This window comes from Drosophila kikkawai, chromosome 2L (genome assembly GCF_030179895.1).
Source record: "Drosophila kikkawai strain 14028-0561.14 chromosome 2L, DkikHiC1v2, whole genome shotgun sequence".
NCBI classification, from domain to species: domain Eukaryota; kingdom Metazoa; phylum Arthropoda; class Insecta; order Diptera; family Drosophilidae; genus Drosophila; species Drosophila kikkawai.
The window spans coordinates 3319058-3339974 of NC_091728.1; the positions used below are offsets into that span (position 1 = coordinate 3319058).

Here is a 20917-nt window from a genome sequence, read left to right on the forward strand (position 1 = left end):
ATTACCATATAAAATATATAAAAATATTCATTTAAAGAGTGTGAATATTTTAGATCTTCTTGAGTGGTTTTATGATTTTTGTCAGCGAAGGAGTCGTTTCCGACCCTATAAATCATATATATTCTTGATCAGCACAAAAAGCGGAGTCGATCTAGCCATGTTTAGAAGAAAAACATTTTTCATAATTTTTTTTTTGTATTTTTGGGGTCTTAAAATGGTTTATTGTCACAGAAAAAATGAGCGAAAATTGTAATATCTTAAAGTTTGAAATTTAGTAAGCAGATTTGTTTATCTGGCAAAAACTAGCACAGAAAAACTTTCCGAATTGAATTTGATGCTTTTTTGGCTTAGTTATGATTATTTTTTATAAAAAAATTACCATTTAAAATATTTATTTAAAGAGTGTGAATATTTTAGATCTTCTTGAGTGGTTTTATGATTTTTGTCAGCGAAGGAGTCATTTCCGACCCTATAAAGTATATATATTCTTGATCAGCATCGACAGGGGAGTCGATCTAGCTATGTCCTAAAAAAAAATTTTATTTTAATTTTTTCATTTTTTGAAAAATTTGATAAGGGGTTACATCATCAAAATTGTGAAAAATTCTAAAAAATTTTAATTTTTAAAATTTAAAAATATTATATGCAGATTTGTTAACCTTATAAAAACTAACACAAAACTGTTTTCCGAATTGAAATTAAGCCATTTTTGGTTTAATTATGAAATTTTTTAAGTTTACAAAATTAATTAAATCTTAGGCTTTACGCAGTGAAAGCTTACTTGCTGGTTATTTTTTAAATTAAATTAAATATCAAATGATATTTTTACACATATTTAAGTATACAAAAAATCAATTAAAAGCAAATTACCTTTCACTTACTTTGATTTCCTTTATAAACCCCTCTGTAGACCCATAAAAACCCCAAAAGTCACCGATTAACATTTACATAAAACATTTATTTCTCATTATTTTTGTTTTTTTAGTATTTCGTATATCATTTCCTTTTGTTTGGTTTTTGCTCAAAGACACTCACATTGATATAGTCACAAATCTTAACGCTAGGGGGTACAATGAAAACCTTTCGATATACAAGAGTACGGCTAGAAAATACATACAGATATATCCATATATCCATTTGCGGAGAATGTGAGAGAAGTGGGTAGAGGGGCATGTATGTACATATTGCGCAATAAATATTAATAGTTACTGCTAAACACTAATTGCTACATTTAGTGGGCTAGCTCTTGCATTTTGCTGTTCTTTTGTACTAAAATTAAGCGTATTATTTAGGTTATAAACAAATTACAAATTACAAACGAAAGAACGTACATTTAGAGGTTTTAGCTAGACATTAGATAGTAGTTTCTTGATTCGTGTAAAGTGTATAGGTAGTGTATATAGTTGCCTAAAAAGTTGGTCCTTTGGAATGTGTTACGAGAGAGAGAAAAGACATCTAGGTGGTTTCGATTATAAGATAAGATTACATTCAGATTTTACTAAGACTAAAAAAAAGTAACCAGCATCCGAAGTCTGTTCCACAGTTGGCATTGCCCTTGGATTTATTTCATATATTTCGCATCCGCATTTTACACAAGTCGGGCGTTGATAATTCCTTAAGGGTGGCCATAACGAATTATATTTTATACGCCTTGAAGATCTGCCTGGATCAATTCGGGATGGCCTTGTCCCGTGGAACTCTGGTGCTTTTCTTTTGGTTGGGTATAGGAATAGGGGCGGGCTTAAAGCTTAACACTCTTGGTAAACCCCATAAAAAACCGACTATAACAAATTGCTCTAAAAAAACCTAACAAAGAAGAATTTCTCTAAAAAAAAGAAACAAAACAAATTGAACATTTATATCTAAACTTTTTGGTCTAGGCTGCATTTGGTGGCAATATATGTTATGTTATATCTAAAAAAAATTAAACTATGAAGGCCAAGGCTTACACGCAACTGTAACGTACATATATGTATATATATTTATATATCTAGGTATATATATTCTATATAATGCCAATGTATCTCAAATCTGGGCCTGACCTTTGGCGAAAAGCATTTTAAAATGGCCCAACTCGCTGAGCGACTAAAACGCTGATACATTAGAAGATAACATTGATATACACATACACATATATATATAAATATATATACTATATACTATATCTCGTTAATTGCACGCGACTCGAACTTCCCGACTTTGCCCCCGAAATTAACCCTCCTGCCTCAACGAACGCTGCTTACTCAGGCTTAACCCATTCATCGAGATTCGAATTCGCTTACTCCAGATAAACACGACATTTTGCATGTAAATATTGCACAGATATCTAAAATATACTCGTTATATATAGTATCTCTATAAAGTTATTAAAATAAGGTTTTTAATTTGATTTCCCTAAAATATTCCTTTTCCTAAAACAAATCCAAATATTTAAAATGCAAAAACGAACAAAAAAAAAAGTCTTGAGATTCTGGTTAAAAGTTTAGCTGCTTGTGTTTGTGTGTGGTGTTAGCCTCACACATCTGATCCTGTCCAGGGACCAGAAATATCTTTGGTTGAAGCTGGTATCCTAGGTGATCCTGCGGCGGCTCCTGGGCTTCTTAGCCGCCCGCTGGCGCTTGTACTTCCGCAGGATGCGATGGGCTTGGTAGTAGCGACTGATCCGACTCTGGACGTATTTGCCATGGAGATACTTGAGCAATTGGCGGCGATTCTGCTGCGGATCGGACTTCTCATCGTGGATTATCTCCTCGTGATGAATAAGAGGTGTATTGGCATCAAACTCGGGTTGTGGTTCCGCCAGCAATTGGATGAGCTGCAAGGTGTTGACCTGCTCCGCCTCGTCGGCTTGAACAAGATCTCCAACAGGCTGGTTGTTCTCCATTTCCTGAACCCCATCCTCCTCTTCCCCCTCCTCCCCGTTGGCCACCACGCCCAGTATATTCTCGTTCATGTCGCACTGCACCACATATAGATCGCTGCTGGAGTCAAAGATCTCCGCCAGATTGATAAGCAGCACATCCTGGCCATTGTGATCGGGCTCCTCGTCATTCTCCTTGCCCTCGAAATCCTCGGGATCAGAGGCCACGCCTATTTGCTGATACATCTCCGCCAGCGCCTCCTCCACGCTCAGTTCTCGGGCGGCAGGGTTGCTCATCCTGGGCGATGCACTCTCTCTTACTACTACTAACTCTGCTTCTGTCTTTAAGGAACTATTTAAGGCAATCTTACTAAGGTCACTTAGCTTTGGTACGCTAGCCAAGCGGGAACTGCTCGCTAGCTCCTCGCTATCGCTCTCCAGGATCTGCTTTAGTTTGGCAATATCGTGATTGGAGACCCCTTCTTCTGCTCCCTCCTCCAGGGTCATCTCGATTTTGATCATCTCGGGGGGAGATTGGTCTGTTTTGGGTTCTTCCGGTTTCGTTTGGGATTGGGAGAGTTCCCTTTCCAGGGCGGCCAGCTCATTGAAGTCGCTTTCGGGGGAGCTGGCTGAACTGCTGCTGCTGCTGGAGCTACTAGTGTCACTGGAGGCCACCTCCTCTCCACCTGCCTGGCTGGTTGAACTGCTGGTGTCATCGTCTGAGCTGGAGCTACTGGAACTCGAACTCGAACTCGAGGCAGAGGATGAGGATGAGGAGGAGGAGAGGATTATTTTAATCACGGGTTGGCTGGGCTCTGGAGTGGATGGGACGTTGTCCTCCAGGTTATTCCTCAGCCAGGCCTGGACTTGCTCTGCTTTGTTGGGAATAGCAGTAGCTTCTGCTGGAGATTCTGTTTCAGAGACAGGAGTGTCCACTCTCAGCTTAATTTTTGGCGATAAATTCGTATTCTCAAAGTCATCAAATCCCTTAAAGCTTGGCTGCAACTCCAGGGACTTGATGGTATCCAAGCTCTGCTCTTCCAGATTCAGCACTCCACTCACCTCTTCCTCAGTCTTGTCTTTGTAGCTGTAGACACTCTTGATGACCGTCTCCCGATCGGTGACACTAAGCAAACTGCTGCGAAACTCCGAGGAGTTTAAGGCCGAGACACTCAGCCCCTTGAGACTGGGCGGATTACGCAGCTCCTGGCTGGGTGTGTACTTCTTGATCAGCCTCTTGATCAGCGGCAGGCGATGCTCTCTGTGGCGCGTCAACTGCTTCCTAACCAGCAGATGTCGCAGCTCCCTGGTTCGGCTAGAAGCGGCTCGCTTCCTCAACAGTTTCAGGGCCTTGAAATAGTGGCGGTACTTGATCTTTGGACTCTCGAATTCCAGGATCTTCAGCATCTTGATGCGATTGCGTCGCTTCTTGGCCAGGAGCTTCTGACTGGCTCTTGCCGAGGCTTTGGGGGAGAGGACTTTTACTGGGAGACATGAGGTTGCCTCTGCCAGTGGCCGTACTTCCTCCTCCTCCACCTCCTTGTTTTCTGCGGTGTTCTCCTGCGGCTCAGTCGTTCGTCGCTTTCTCTTGTAGAACTTAAATCGCTTGGGATTCTCTCTGTATTCATCCTCATCCTGGGGATTCGTGTCCTCCGCCTCACTCTCTGAGCCCTCGATTTTGTGTATAAAAGTTTCGTACTCCTTGGCAAAGGTGGATTCATTCGAATTGGAGCTGTTGTTCTGATCAAAGTCCAGGACTGGAGGAGGAGCAGGTTGGGTTGGTTGAGGAGGTTGATTAACATTATCAAAGCTCTCCGTATTGCTGCTGAGAATGGGACTGGGCAAAGGAAGTTCAGGCGATGGTTGGCTTCCAATTAAAGGCGCTGCCTCCGGTTGACGAAGGATCTCCGCCAGGGCATCGCTATCGTTGACCGGCTGCTCGACAACACAGGTCTTGAGACGCAGCTCATCCAGCTCCTTCTCCACATCAAAACTGCCAAAAGAATCGTCCACACTGGCGGTGGTTCCAGGTGGGATGCCATTCCCATTGGCCTTCTCTATGTCTATGATGATGTCCGGCAAATTCATGCCCTGATGATCCACCACGGCCGTGGCCTGGGGTCCCGTAGGCGGCAGAGATTCATACATAAAGTTAACCGTCGTATTAGGCACAGGAGCCACCACAGCTATGGCCGGCGGAGGCTCCATCTCCATGACAGCGGCCGCCTCGTCCTCATCATCCACCTTCCAGGTGGACAAAAAGTCTCGTATATTGTTGGACTGAGCATTGGAGGCGGCCACAGCGGCTGCTTTTGAGGAATCCACGCTGTAGTTCAGGTTGGCTGCGGCAGTGGCATGGAGATTGTAGCCCACATAGTTGTCCACATGGGCATCGAGATTGGTGAGGGGTCCAGTTATGCCTCCTGCTCCTCCGCTTCCTCCCTGTCCCAGGTAACAATTCGCCGAGGACGAGCTGCCCACCAGAGCGGATCTTTTGCGATAATCCGGATAGGGTTGGCTGCGAAGGGATTGCTGCGGTGGCATTGTCTGGTTCACATAGCTGTCCAGGCTGTTGAGATTGAGATCGTTGTAGTAGCCACCGCTGCCAGGATCCATGGCCATGCCCATGCCCACTCCAATGCCCATGCCCATGCTGCCCATTCCCAGACCCAAAGGTGGCACTGGGTACCTCTGACTGCTCATGTTATTCGATGTCGAGGATCCGGGTGGCACTTGCGGGTGGTTATAGCCATACCCCAGTTGCGTGGGTGTGGCTTCATAAGGTGGATGACCCACATACATGTCCGTGGGATGCTTGAGCTTCATGGCGGCGGCGGAGGAGCCACCGCCCGGATATTGAGACTGTCCCTGGGGCACACTTCCTGTGGCCGCATAGGATCCGTAACCATTGCTCCTGGGATAATAGCAACCCTGCTGATTCAAGGCATAACCCTGAGAGCAACAGTTCTGGCGGGGATTTGCTGGCGGGTTCTCCGTGCCTGCCCACAGATTCCTGCCGGGATAGGACTGTGTGATGGCTGGTCCTGCATAGGGATTGCTGGCATAGGGCGCCACTCCTCCGCTGCCGGCGTACTTGTCGTACTTCGTGGAGCCGTAGTACAGATCCGTGTTGGTGGGTCCAGGACCAGGACCTGGATGCGGATGATGATACGAACTGTTGACCACCGCCGGCGCCTGTGGCAGAGATCTGCAATTGGGCGCATTGTAGTCCACGCCCCAGTGACAATTGTTGCTGGTCTTCCTGTAGCCAGGCTCTGGACCCAAGTCCGCCGGATTGTACATGGGATGCCCTCCATTCGGGGAATACATGGACATGGGCATCCCGTACTTGTCGTAGTATTGAGCCGTTGTGGCCCCTGACAGATTACTGGTCACTCCTCCGCTGCCACCGCCTGGCATGGTGCTTCCACCTCCTCCTGCGCCTCCAGTGCCTCCGTAGGCCACCCCAGGCATGGCCTGGTAGCTTCTGCTGGGCTTAATGGCTGCATAGTTTGCCTCCAGCTGGGTGAGCTGCGTTTGCGACTGTTGAGGGTGTGGCATCTGTGCCTGCTTCTGGACAGCGGGATTAAGCCCTAGGCCATGACCATAGGGAGAGGAATTGCTTGCCACCTGACTGCTTGGCATCATGGTGGGCTGAGCCGGTGCCTGGGCGGGCATCTTGTACTTGTAGGGATCGTACATGGGATTCGATTGGGACATATAGCCACCAGATCCTGCTCCTGCTCCGCCGCCGGACAGTGATTGGGCATAAAAGGGCGTGGCTGTGGCTTGGGGCTTCAGACCCGTACTTCCTCCTCCGCCGCTGCCACCAACTGAACTTCCTGCTCCTCCGTATTTTGGCATTGTACTGGGGCCCAACTTTTCATAGCGACTTCCAGTCACCGGATACGTATTCCCCGACAGCTGCTGCCCGGCACTGTATGCGTTGTATGGGGAACCGCTGTAATTGTAGGCAGGATCCAGGGACAGGGAGTTGCCATAGCCATAGTTCTGGTGGTAATAGTGACCCGGACTTGGCTGCTGCTGTTGCTGCTGCTGCTGATGTTGTTGTTGGTGTCGCTGCTGGGCATCCAGAGAGGTCAGGGCCTCGCTGTAGAAGGGAGCCACTGTGGCTATAGTGGCCATTGGCATCGTGGTGGGCGATGCCTCGTAGTGGCCACCACCGCTGGTGGGCGTGGTTGTGGCGCTACCATAGCCGCTGCTGCTGCTACCACTGCTCCCGCTGCTGCTGCTGCTGCTGCCGGAGCCGGAGGAGGAGCTCAGACCGGAGACAGAGCCGGAGGAGCCAACGCCCAGGGCCATGGCGGCCGTGTCCATGGCCGTTTGCATCTTTAGGGCTGGAATAAAAAATATAAAATTAAGTCAAGTCTAGATTTAACCTTAAAAAATGTCCTCTAAAATATATATTATTCTTTATGAAATGTATATTGATGATATTGATATTGATTTTCGATATTAGCACACCGATTAACCCATTTTCCTTGGCTCTAAGGACATTTAAATAATTTATGAAATCTGTAAATAACCGTTTTTAAGTGCTTAATGAGGCACCAACACATTAAAAATTAAATATTCCCTTTTGTCATGTTCGGTGCCACCTTTCCAAGGTTGTTTCCACGTTTATCCCGGGCACTTCTTGCGAGGATTTCCACCCTTTTTTGTTCACTTGGCTGCACTCGCAATTGCTAAATGCACCGCCCCCACATTTTCCCCAAAGCACCCATTCACCCACTGCCACGCGAACAGGAAAAAGCAATTATTCCCAGACATTTAAATGAAAAATGGAAAACCCCCAACGATGGTATGTACATGTGTACAGGTTAAAGAACCTCCTGCTTCCTACCCGCGACAATTTCGCTTTTGTTGGTCATTAAATGTGGTCTTCAGCGGCACGCAGGTCCTTCATATTCCTAGTGGAAGTGTGTCAGTGGGGTTTTTCTGATGTCTAAATGCAGTCAAGGGAATGAGTTAGGAAAAGCACACGCACAGGGAAAAAAAACTATGGGAAATTAGATTTTTAAATACTGATAAGAAATGATAACAAATCTCTTTTGATTTTATTATACGGTTATGATATGGCATTAAAAACATATTTTATTGGTATTTACATAAGAAAGTTGAAAGGAATTATGGGAGTTTACCTAAGTGAGAAACTTTAACTACAAATATTATTCTATTAAAATGATGAAAACTGATAAATCTTAGAAAAAATATACCTAAAAAAAGGTTTCTAACGATAACGATAGTTATCCTTTAATTCATTTAAAATATATATAAATATCTTTTTTCTGATCAAGTAGGCTTCTCTAATCTGTTCTGACATTTTGAACATTATCTAAAATTTAGTTTCATTTTGGACTTTTGACGACAAACAACATAAAATCAGTCTGAAGAAAACTCTTTTTTTTTTTAATTTGTTTCGAATGAAATTTAAAATTGAATGTGTGATTGCGACCTATGGTAATAGGTTTTTACAGAACTTGTAGTGCTTCGAGGGTTTCATTTAATTTCATAATTTAATATTTAATTTATATTTTTTTTATTTCATTTTTGTTGTAACGAGTTTTTGGTTATCGTTTTCCATTTATTTTTTTTTTTTATGGAAATAAATGTAATGTAACATGCAACGAAATACCCTGGTGTTCTAAGAGTTAATTTAATTTATTACTTTTTATTTAATTTTATTTTTTTTTATGGAAAAACAAAAGTATTCAAAGGTATTATTGCAAATGAAATTGCATTTTTGAATTATAAACAAATACTATAAACTAAATTCTTTTCTGGCAGTGCTTGTTCAACTTCGACTACAAAATAAAACGCGGGCTTTGGCTTTGTGAAATGGAAATGTGGAATGTTCATGAAATATTAATGATTGACCCTACACAGACACACGCACACATTCACTCTTTCTACCAAAAGAGATGGACAATGCAAAGAGCAACAATAATAACAACAATAATAACAGAATGAAGCCCTTTTCCACGCCCCCTCAATGTCACCGCCCACAGCAAAGTGGGCCATCATCAGCCCCTGGCACTCGCACTCTCATCACACTGGGAAAAACCAATAATAGTCGCAGATAATTGTCAGAAAACCAATGCATGGGGAGGGTATTCCACCTCCACCTATGGGCTACCATTATTACCTGAGAGCTTCGACAGTGGTATTCATTATATTTCGAGGCAATCCCTCATTGAACTGAACGGATCTGCGACAATTGAGAGTCTGAAGAGCTGCTTTGACAGCTTGTAGAACAAAGAATTATTTATTCTTGGAGATACGATTTGACAGATCATTATTATTATTATTCATGTTGATAAGGATTATTGTTCTTGGAATGTGAACTCTTAGACCCGTGCCGTCAAGATTAAGAAACGGAGCTTAAACGCTGATGTGGAGTGGGAACAGAACGCTATATAGCTAGCTATATATTGTTTATAGTGAGAAGAGAATTAAAGAACTTTTAATAACAATTTTAGAAACCAAAAATCTAAAGAAATAATTCCTTAATATTTGTTGAGAAAGGTTAATTTAAATAAAAAGTAAATATATTTAGTTATAAAAATTCTCAAAGAAAGGAAAAGGATTTCTCTAATATTTCCTTAGAATTAAAAGTATCATTGTGGACGAAACTGTGATTAAAGGATGCTAAATTAAAATTGAAATTATATTAAAAATAATTTATTTATCCATTTTAACAGATTTTTCCCTTTTAGCCATACCCTTCTTCCTTTTAGGGACACGTTCGCCACGATAGCCTGGCGGGAGCTTCATCCACAGTCCATTGACAACCAGCTGCGATGTCCAGGGACAGGACCAGCTGTAAGGACAACTGCCATCCGCCGGCAGCCACATAGTTTAAACAAGAGAATGCTTCTGCCGCTGCTGCGAGCGGAATAAAAATTAAAACGCAAGTACACCGAGCACGGCAAGAGACGGACTGGAATTCATTATGATAATACACTTTCTCGCCCGGAGGCGAATATTATTGATGACCCAAGCGGACGACCATTGAGACCATTAGTCGCAAACTCGGTTCCCGAATAATCGACGACCTCCTCCTCTCTGGCGTCGCAATTCGGGTCGGCTTTTAGCCTAATTGGGCGTGAAGCGACCATCCGGAATAAATGAGAGATCGCTCGATTGCTCGGCCTGACTGGAAGCGCTAATCGAAATGGGATCGCAATGCAAATCACGACCTGGAGCCGTCCGTCGCTTTGGAAAGGGGGAAATGGTAATCGAAGAAGTTTGGTCCGCCACCCGATATCCGCGGTGCACCCGATATATATACCTCTATATACATATATATATATATAAATATATATGTACCTAGTGGATGTGAATGCAAAGACGGGTCTTTGGGTTGTTGCAATTCAAGCGCATTGCGTATACGCCCAAGGGTACCAAGAATTAATACTGAAATTCGACGCAATTGCATTAAGAGAGCTTGAAAGGCACAAAGGCAGGCATTGGACACTTCCAAGCGTACTTTTCCAGGTATTTTGGTTCATAAAAAACATTAATAATACAATTGAATATAAAAAGAAATAAAATTATATGTAAATCCAAATCCAAAACCGAATCCCAATTCAAATTTTTAAAAAATGTTCCATATTTCTTGAATTTATAACTAAATGAAATAAAAAAAAGACGCCTGTGCGTTTTTGCAATTTAAGCATATTACGTATACGCCCAAGTGTACCGAGAATTAATACGGAAATTCAATGCAATTGCATTTGGAGAGCTTCAGAAGATAGCAACATCGAAGTGTACTTTTTTAAATAAAAAAACATGACCAATACAATAGAATATAAAATTAAATAAAATTATGTAAATTATAAATCCAAATTTTAAAAATTTTTCGACCGAGAACCAAACACTAACCTAACACTAACCTACTTAAGTTGAAAAATTTATGCACAAAGAAGGGCTTAGAGGCATTCTATATATATTTAATATTAAAAAAATGAATATAAATTTGTAAAAACCATAAACACATTTTCCGCATTTTCCTCAGAAGAAAAATAATAAACTTAAATTACATTTTTGTTGGGGGCCATTTCATTGCTCACCGAAAATGCCAAGAATTATGCTGCCATATGTTGGCGACTGAAAAACGCGGGCTAACACAGACACTGACACACACACCCCTACACGAACGAGGGCACGCACACAGCGGTTTAAGTGTGTGTGCGTGTTTGCAAGGGGATTCCCCACACACACACACAAAGAGCCACGGCCGGGTTTTGTTTTAATTACGAAACTTCGAGGACTGCAGCTATTTTAACGAGAAGGAGGCGTGACGGCGCGTGCGACTTTCCAGCAAAAACTTTTTCATCTGTTGAAGCTGCTGCCGCCGCCGCCGCTAAGGAATGCGTCGCAGTGACGCTGACATTGGCAGCGCAGTCGGCAGCTCAGCCAGCAGCGACGCCTGCGCCGACGCAGATGCCAAAGGAGGCGAGAATCGAATAAACTGACAAGGAAAAACAGGAAAAACAGCGACGAAGGACGAAGGAGGGACAGTCAATAAAAAGGCGAGTGTGTAAGCGTCCCTTTAGAATGTCTGTGGGTGTGCAAGTGTGTGTGTCTGTTGTTGTTGTGCTTGGGAAAACAAGTGGTTGCCGTGGTGAGTAGCAAAACGGACACAAAAATAGAGCGAAAGGATTGAGCTGAAAAGAGGAAAAGCGACTGCATGGCAACCTTTTTTTTGATATTCCTTAAAAGAGTGTAGTTTCCCAGAGTAAAGCCAAGATTTTTTTTACAAATAATTAATAGACCCCACGGGCTTACTGAAGCGATAAGCAAATAAATAATATCAAACCCCAGAAGAAAATGAAAATGAGTTGGAAAATGGCTCTTACCCACCTGTGGCTTCAATCCCTACCATTTATCACTATAAACCAAAATAATAAATATTATCTAGAAACTGATATCCTAGCTCCCTCAGCCAGTAAAGACTTATACTTTCTAAAAATTACAGGGTCTGGGGGCAGTAGTTCAGCCGCTCCCGTAACATTTGGCAGACATGTGACAGCTCCAGCATTTCCCACCCTCCTCTGCTCCCTTTGTGTCCTGGCCTGAGTCCTGAAATGGACGGAAATGAAGCCGCCGCTCATAAGCAAACATGACAGCTCCCATGCTCCCATTAGCGTTAGTTCGAGTTGTTTGCCACTCGTTTTTGTTATTTTTTTTTTTCTTCTTCTTCTATTTTTCCCCATTTCTCCAGCTTTTCCTTTTGCATTTCCCAACGGTTCGATGGCGAAGCGTGACAAATAATAACAATGCGGCTCGGGCAACCGGAATGATTGGAAAACTGCATCGAGAAAGGGAGGTGATAGACCCTAGGAAACTTATAGGGCCCAACGGAGTGAGAGTTGCTTAAATAGGGCTAAACCATCGACCGCAAAAACGAATTAAGTAAATTCAGTAAACAAGCAAATAACAAAAGGGACAACAACAAATCTGGCTTCGCGGTTAAAGAACTAAAAACACAGGAAAGAATAGTATAGTATATAGAGTAAAATTGTTTTTTATTATATTTTTTTAGGGCTAGTTTCTTAAAAGAAAATATAGAAATTTTTAAAAATTAGATTGAATTAAAGCCTATCAAAAAAAAGTAATATAATGATTAATAAATGAGTTTTTAGATTTGTGGTAATTGTGTGATGTGCGATGTTTCCAAATATAAGAACTTTTGACTTAAATGTCTGTCTTTTTAAGAAAATTTCCGCTGCAAAATAATTGTAAGGCGTTACTCATCTTATCCTTTATGTTGACTTTAAACCTGCATGCAAATGTATAGCTTAAAATAAGCTTAAGATATATTTAAACCCTTATTTTTAAACTAAACAACACAAATCCCTTTTTTTACCATTTTAAATTTACATTTTGTAACGCTCCTTGTGCTACCCCCTTTCTCCCTGTGCACAGAGGGCAGCACAAAAAGAGAATTGAAATAAACAATGAGCAGCGGAATGGCAAAAAGCAAAAGCTACAGGAAAAAAAAAGTGGAAAAAGGCAACAATAAAATAGGCGACAAACAGCAACAACGGCAATCATAAAGGCAACGCAATCAAATGATAATAAAAAGCAGCGACGATTACGCCGGCTGAGGCGCCGGCCGAGACTGCGACAGCGTCGGTGGCGGTGTGTGGCTTCATTCCCCGATTACTTTGCATATATATACATATATATGTATATGCGTGAGTCGCGGCTTGTCTCCCAAAGGTGAAATGCGAAGAAAGAGCGGGGCCAGAAGACCGTAGGACAGAAGAAGCTATAGCAATTCCCAATTCCACATTCAAATGCAAAACAAATTCAAGAAAAATCGAACAACAGCGGACAGATAGAAGGAAGCGAAAGAAAGAAACCTGGTGTCATCGTATAAATACAAAACCCACACAGCCGAGGTGGCAATGTTAGGAACTACATTAAAAATAATGTAAATCTATGTCAGTAAAGGTTAATAAAGGCCTCAAGGTATGCCATAATATTCGGACACACCACCCGAGTGTCAGGCAAACATCCTAATCAAATTATTTACCTATCTTATCTATTGGGGAAGCTCTAAAACTAAACAAACGGCCGGCATGGTGTTGTGCTTTGACAATGAACTTGCTAATGGATCCTAGAAAAACACACAAAAAATAAAACGTACTTCAAACCCATTAACCATTAACCTTTGATGTAAAACAAAACAAGATCAAGTATACGCCTGGTGTGCTATGTGAGGGGGAAACTATCATATCTGAAGACTCTCTGTTAAATCATTTTCTTCTTTGTTTTAACAAATACTTTTTGTTTATATACTTATCACAACTATTTACCTATCTTATCTGCAATTATATTAATAAAAAAACCAAACAAATGCAAAGTTCATTGCTATTTTATTTATCTAAATGAAAGCAGCGATTATTTTAACAAATGTTTTGTTATTATTATTATTTTGACGTGAAAAGGAATTAAGTCGCGGGGATATTAATGGTGAAATTAGGGCAGGTGTAAGTGGTTTTTATTGGCTTCCAAAAAAATGAACGTTCTACTGCCTTGACCCCGTCTGTACGTTTGTACATATGTAAATATATGGAACGCCGTGTGGCCACGACAAAAATATTGATTGAAAATCAATAGGCTCGACTCGGCCCGTTCGCTTGTCATTCATTCTCTATGAGGAGAACTCGGAATTCAAATGTTCGCTGCGATCCAACTGCCAACTGCCGGCAAACTAGCTTCAATCGTATATAGATGGGTACATAAATACGTATGTGCATGCTTATGTGGAGTGTACTATATAGCAGGCAGAGGTATGTACATGCACAATCACAGAAGTGTACATACATATGTATGTGTGTCAGTAGTTTTTGATGTTCGTGCGTGTGGCGATGACAAGCTCGGCTTGATAATTTAAACACGTAGCCCCCGGACTAGAGCCTCCCCTTATGCACCACCCACCCCGCACTATACACCCTCAGCCACCCACCCCCTGCACCATCACACATGCTATAACGTATGGAGCAAAACAGACGTAAAAAGCGAAAAGAAAAAAAAAAAAAAAATACACACACACAAAAATGTCAACACACTTTTATTGTTGTTGATGTAATACCCTGCATAGATAGGGGTTGGGGAGTATATTGACTACCACCTCCCCCGAAATTTCGTACAAGTTATAAATAAATGCAGGGAAGATGGGGGTTGGATCTATTAAAACCCACTACTCCATTTTCAGTTTGAATTTTGGGAAAATAGAGATAAGAAAGGGTTTTCTACAGGTTTCTTAGTAGGGTGACTTTAGCTTGGTTAACTTATAATTTTAAAGGATTTTTAATTAATTGAAGTATTTAGTTTTTATTAATATTATTTCTGAAATGATAATTAATTAATTATAAATTTTCAAATTAGGAAACGTTATTAAGGCTCACTATACTACATACAAATACTTTCCAGGGTACTTTTAAACTGTAACCCAAAGATTAATAAAAATACAATCATATGTTTGTATTTGAGTAATTTATTTTAAAAACAATATTTATTTTAATAATATCAATTAAAACCAGATCTCTAGACCATTTCCGGGCTGCTCCCTTAGTAAGGGGAATATGCAGGTCGAACCCTTTTTAGGGTTCTTTTCTTCATTTTTTTTTGCTGTCTGTGTGGCGCTTTTTGGGGCTGTCGCTGTAATCGACTTTGTTGCTGTTTTTTGTTTTTGTTGCTGCCGCTGCTCTTGCCGCAAAACAAAAATGCCAAAGAAGAGAATAAAGTAGAGCACCCAAGTCGGCAGCGATGCCAACAGCGACGCCAGCAGCATAAGCCGCACTCAGCGAAAATGTTGATGGGAAGGGGCGGGGCAGCGTATGCACTGAAGCAGCAAATAAACCACGTATTCATACACAAACACACACACACAGACTCACTCGACACACTTACATGGATAATCAAAAACAAAACAGCAACAAAATACAGACAGAAAATGTGATCTTATTAGGCTTATATGGTTTGTATTGTTTAATTTTGTTTAAAAATAATATAAATAATGTAAATGCAGAATTTTCTTTGAGAATAAGTTATTAATTGTTTTATATTTTTTTTACGAAAAGGAAAAGAAGGAAAAGATTTAAAATAAATATATTTATAAATACAAAATAAATATGTTATAAAATAAACTAACGGAAATGTATTAATTAAAATTTAAAAATTAACTAACCATAATTAAACATAGAACACTAATATGAAAGCCACAAAAAAATAAATTTGTATTTAATTTCTCACTTATAATTAAAAAAATCAAATCAAAATTTAAATGAAATCGTAATTTTACGGCTGTGTACGTACCTCAACAGTTTTTCAACATTTTGTTGCTATTTTCGCTGTTGTTGTTGCTGCTGCTTCTGCTGCTGTTGCTACTGTTGCACCCTCTGTCGCTGCCGCAGTCGTTGTCGTTGTCGACGTCGCAGCCGCTGCTCAGTTAAACGTTCTTTTCGCTGCCTCTGTTATTGTTTGTTTTTGTTGTGTATTTTTTTTTTCTCCTTGTTTCGCTTGATTATTTTGTTGTCTCGTTTTTTTTTTCTTTTTTTGATTATTTTTTCTCCCTCAGCTTGTAACTTGCAATATAATTTAATAGTAAGTGATGTGCCTTTGGTTGTTGTTGTTTTTTCCCTAGTTGTAATTCACTTAATATTTGGCTATGCACACACAAACACACACAGGGGGACACAGCGAGAAAAGGGGTGGCACTTAATTTCTGGATTTTCAAGGCAACACGCGTCGTATACGCGATATCTGTTGATAATAAGTAGAATATTCGCTTGCACTTTAGCTTGGCTTTCAAACTGCACTCTTTCTACACTTTACTTTGCATTTCTTTTAATTTTATTATTATTTATTATTTATGAATTATTTTATTTATAATTTCGTATATTTTTTGCGCTTTTCACAAACTTGTCGCGACAGTTGGAACGTCAGCAAAGACACACACATTAAACTTTGAAGCCGGCATTGACTTCAGCGCTCTATTTCTTTTTCCCGAACTATCTTTTCCAGCGACACACTTGTACAGGTGGCAAAAAACGCGGCAGAGAACAGAAAAATTATACAATGTACTATAGCGAAACGTAGTGGTAGTAAATACAAAAGTTAATAACAACGCAACAACACAACAGAAAAAAACACGCCAGACAGAAACAGAATCGGAACGGAATGCGCCAGCGTACGCGTCCGGTGTACGTCCGCTCTTTTCGAAGATACAGTTGCGATTGAGCGAGCCAGCGTAGCGAGCGTGGAAAAACGGTAAAAACACACACGGCGTATGAGTGCTAATTGAGCTTAGCACGCGCCAGAGAGACAAACACACAGCGAGAGAGATATAGAGAGCGCGGGAGAGCGAAAGAAAGTGGCTTGCTCTCGTCTAGGGGGGGGAGACAGTCGCACAGGTGGTTGGAGCGGGTGGGGGGAGGGGCGGAAGGGTTGCACTGGCACTAAATGGAAGTGGTATTGGTAAACATGGCTCGTGTAAACGTTAAGAACCAACGCAATCAGGGGGTGATAATTGAACTCGCCAGCGTTCGTCTGCTATACTATTTACCGTTAAACTAAAATAGTCGATAGTGAGAAATTCTTTCATAGCTTTCAGCGGCAGTCTGGCAGCTTTGTAGTTTAAAAATTTAAATGTAACGGTAGGAGTAGGAACTGCCAGACTAGCAGAAATTTCTGAAAAGTTAAGGGATAAAAGGTTATGGTTATAGGGGAACATATTATTTTAATTATTCAATTTATATCCCTTTAATCATACAATTTTTTAATTAATATTTTTTTACAATTGAATTTATGGTTTTTTACATAGTCCCAGTCTGAGACTCTCAGAGGTGAGTAGTTTCTCGACAGGTGGATAGAAGGTCCCCTCGGCTGTTGATTAACAGTTTTAATACCCTGCCAGGGTATACTGTGTTCTATCTTCTCATAGTATTAACTTTTGGCACTAAGCTTTCAGTTCTTAATTAAAAAAAAAATTATAATCTCTTTAAATAAAAGTCGTAAACGCTGAAAAAAGGTCGACAAGGCCGTTGCTTTACTAAAAAGGCCGCGCAAAAATAAGATTAGATTCATTGAGTTTTGAGCATTGGAACTAAGAAGAAGTATTTATTTATTCATTTATTTTCGTAGTTCCCTTTACTAAAATCTTAAAAATAAAACCCACAATGAGAGGAAAACTTCTCCTTTTTCTGGGCTCTGTCTTAGCCTGTCAGAATATATTCTTCGCCTCGTCAGAAGACTTGCCAGAAAGCTCCAACGAACCTTTTCTCAAGGTAACTCAAACGGATAAGCGCTTAGGAGCCATCATCCGGCAGATCAATGAGCTGAAGCAGCTGAATAGCTCAAAGGTGAGTCACTCTTCCTACTTTCTACTCTTATCCATCAAAATAAAACTATAAAACCTTCGATAGAATCACCTTCCGGCATTCGCATTTCGTCCATATGGCTGCTACAGTGACATCGATAATTTTTGCTACAAGTTCGAAGATTTTTTTCGAATCACACAAATTGTTAAGTTCTTTTACTACCATATAGAAGTCAATGAACACTTTGACAATCGTTCCCAAATTAGTGACGCGAATGAAATCGTTACCAATGAAAACAACGAGGAGTCTATGAGAGACTTTCACTATATGATCTTCGGAAGCGATTTCCTAGGGCCCCCAGGAGGAGGAAAAAAGAAGCCAAGCCAAATCCAAAATTATATATACTTCCTAAGTTCAAAATGGCTTTCCTACGCTTTACCTCTGCTGTCTATATAACATTTTTATCAATGTTAGTTTGTAATTTTTATGTATTCCAAGAAATACTCTCCATATGTATGTCTCTGATGCTATTTATGGGATGCTCTCGTACGGCTATCAGTGCATTCCTCCCTAAGGAGTGGTGGAAAACCAAGTCTATTTGAAAATTAATAAATATCAGCGTTTGGCGAGGCTGCCAGTTAATTAATTTTGAAGCTGCAAGACCTGCAGTTCTTCTGTTGATTTTAAGTTTAAGTGAGCAACATCATACCGGAAGCGGAAGCAAGATTAAAATGCGACTCCCTATTTTCCTGGCCACGCTGCTGCTGGTTCTTATTCTGTCAACACCCACGAATTCGAAATGGTTTTCAAAAGTGGCCAATAAATTTGTGGGCAAGGGCGTCGGAAAGGCAGGAAAGGCTGCCGGAAAGGCGGGGCTGGCAGTGATCACTGCGATGATCGTTGAGTCCAGCGCCAGTGCCCTTATTGAGGAGGCAAATCATATAGATACTCCTCGTGAGCCAACAGAGGAGTCTACTGCGGTGCTGTGGCTGGCGAAAGTCGGAGCTGGCATAGATAGCATGGAGCAGAGGAACATGAAAATGGTGAGGCGATAGAGTAGTCTTTGTCTAAATAATAAATTTACGAGCAAATCCCTCTTAAGCATCGCCACTTTGCGGACTACACCACGGACTCGATTACAGAAAATATGGAACACAACATTCCCATAATGGCAAAGATGAAGGATATTCATGATAATATGAATGACATTTCTTTGCGCTACAAATGGATGCAGATTTATGGAGAGTTGCAGCTGTTTGAAAATTTCACCTTGATCAGATTCGCCGAGGATAGTCTTTCAGCGATTCATCAGATTGACAGGTTGCATGCAGCCCTCCTTGGAAGGGAGGACAGAGCACATGCGACGCCCAACAATCTGCTGTTCCAACTGCTAAGCAAACTAAAGGTAATATAAATCCGTAAACTATGAAGATCTTACTCTCTAATAAATGTTTTCTAGGGCTTCCCTTATCACATCTGCAAGTCGCAACAGTCAGTCCAGCAGTTTTTTTACCTGCTATTCCAGGACATTGCTCTCACTGAACTGAAGGCCCAGGCCATGATTGAGTTCTCCTGGCTGTTGCTCAAGCAGTTCGAAAGGGGGGAGTTCACCGAGGAGAAGAGAGTGATACGGGAGGGCCTCAAGCGGAGGACAAGCCGCACTCTAAAGCTGTTCAAGGACGTGATTAGCAGAGCAGATCGCAGAGTTTGGCGCTGTGATCCGACTTACCACACACCGGGGGTCACCTACGAGGAGGTCACCCGTCTCCTGCAGGGCTACATAGAGAATGAGGTGGATCTGAACGCAGATGGGAGATGTCGATATGACTGCGCCCGCTACAATTATGCCTCCAACCACGGATGCTACGATAATGAGTTCTGCTCCAAGCAGCCAAAGTGTTCTGGTCGTATACTTAACTGCCAGTACGTGGAGTACAAGATGCAGGTGTGCCAGGCGCCACAGGACTCCACCAGGCGATACGTGTTCGTCCATTACGACAGCGGATTCAGGTTGGGCCCAGGTGGCCAGTGCGCCAGGCACACAGACGAAGCAAATGGCTGGCGCCGTTGGATTTTCTGGAAGTGCACATATTGCATGTGCCTGTGCGATGAGCAGGGCCCCAAGTCGGATCGCTTCTTCAACCTGCGCCCCGTGACAGCCGATGTGGAGCACAACAGAGTTGTGACTGGCCTTCGCTTCGTGAAGCACAATCGAATCCTGCACCTGCAGATCCAGGAGGGCGAGCTCCTGTCCAAGGGAGTCATCAACCAGACCACTCTCCACTGGAAGCCCTTGGAGGAGTACAAAATTACTGATAGAAATGTGCGACAAGGAATAGATTACCACATGCTGACCTACGAGAGAAGATCCATCGATCTGGATGAGTTGGAACCAAGGGAAACCAATTCGCTTATAACCGGACTGCGGTTCCGAAACATTGAAGGTCATCTGCATCTCGAGGCTCAGTACAGCGCATTCGAGTTCCAGAGTGGAAAGCTTATAGAGCCGACTAAAAAAAGTTATTGGAACTTAGGGCCTGGTGTTCAAGGAAGGTAAGTCCATAATTAAACACAAGAATTATATCTTGTCGAGCATGTTCTTTTTTCTAGGGAAAAATTGCCCCTAAGAGACACCAATATGCCCACACGAACCACCGCCTCCTCGACTGTGCTATCAAGCAGCAACCAGTACATTGATTTTAGCCACACGGGTTTCGAGAAGGATGTGGCCCAGACCACGGTGCCTTTTATTGACATCCAAGACGTGGTCTCTAATCCACCGGTGCCGCTGTCCGGCATTGGCATCTACTACAAGGGTCGCCCAGGTTATGGGGGCTTTCTTGGACCCAAGATTATCAACTTGGACTTTGGTCCGTACCTGCAATAATTGAAGATTTAGTAGAAGGAAAACAGTGTAGAAATAAGGCAATTTTTTTACAATGTGAATTTTACAGATTTGTGTGTAGATGTTTCAAAAAAGCTTTGATTAAAAGAGAAGATTAAATCAAAGATTAGAAAAGGGAGACTGTGCAGCGACTAATTAACAGCCTTGGATTAAGAGAGAGAGAGGTAACGAAGAGTAAGTTCGAGAACCAAACACTATACATTTTACTTTATCAATTTTACTTATAAACCATCATCAAGGATATTCATAGTGTATCCTTAAAGAATAAAAACGTGCTAGTCAAGCTTGTTCTATGTT

General features: G+C 41.7%; 2 protein-coding genes across 2 annotated transcripts; one reads left to right on the forward strand and one right to left on the reverse strand.

Annotated features, from left to right (window-relative positions):
- Positions 1-937: 937 nt before the first annotated feature.
- Positions 938-16625, reverse strand: LOC108086136 (uncharacterized). Its single transcript, XM_017182989.3, has 2 exons — positions 15713-16625; positions 938-7218 (listed from the first exon to the last, which is right to left on the reverse strand). Exon 2 carries the CDS (start codon positions 7208-7210, stop codon positions 2570-2572), a length of 4641 nt encoding a protein of 1546 aa, XP_017038478.1. The 5' UTR covers positions 7211-7218; positions 15713-16625; the 3' UTR covers positions 938-2569.
- A 1821-nt stretch (positions 16626-18446) lies between these two features.
- LOC108086053 (uncharacterized) lies at positions 18447-20847 on the forward strand. Its single transcript, XM_017182871.1, has 5 exons — positions 18447-18758; positions 18818-19120; positions 19175-20268; positions 20326-20595; positions 20781-20847. Exons 1-5 carry the CDS (start codon positions 18447-18449, stop codon positions 20845-20847), a joined length of 2046 nt encoding a protein of 681 aa, XP_017038360.1.
- Positions 20848-20917: the final 70 nt, after the last annotated feature.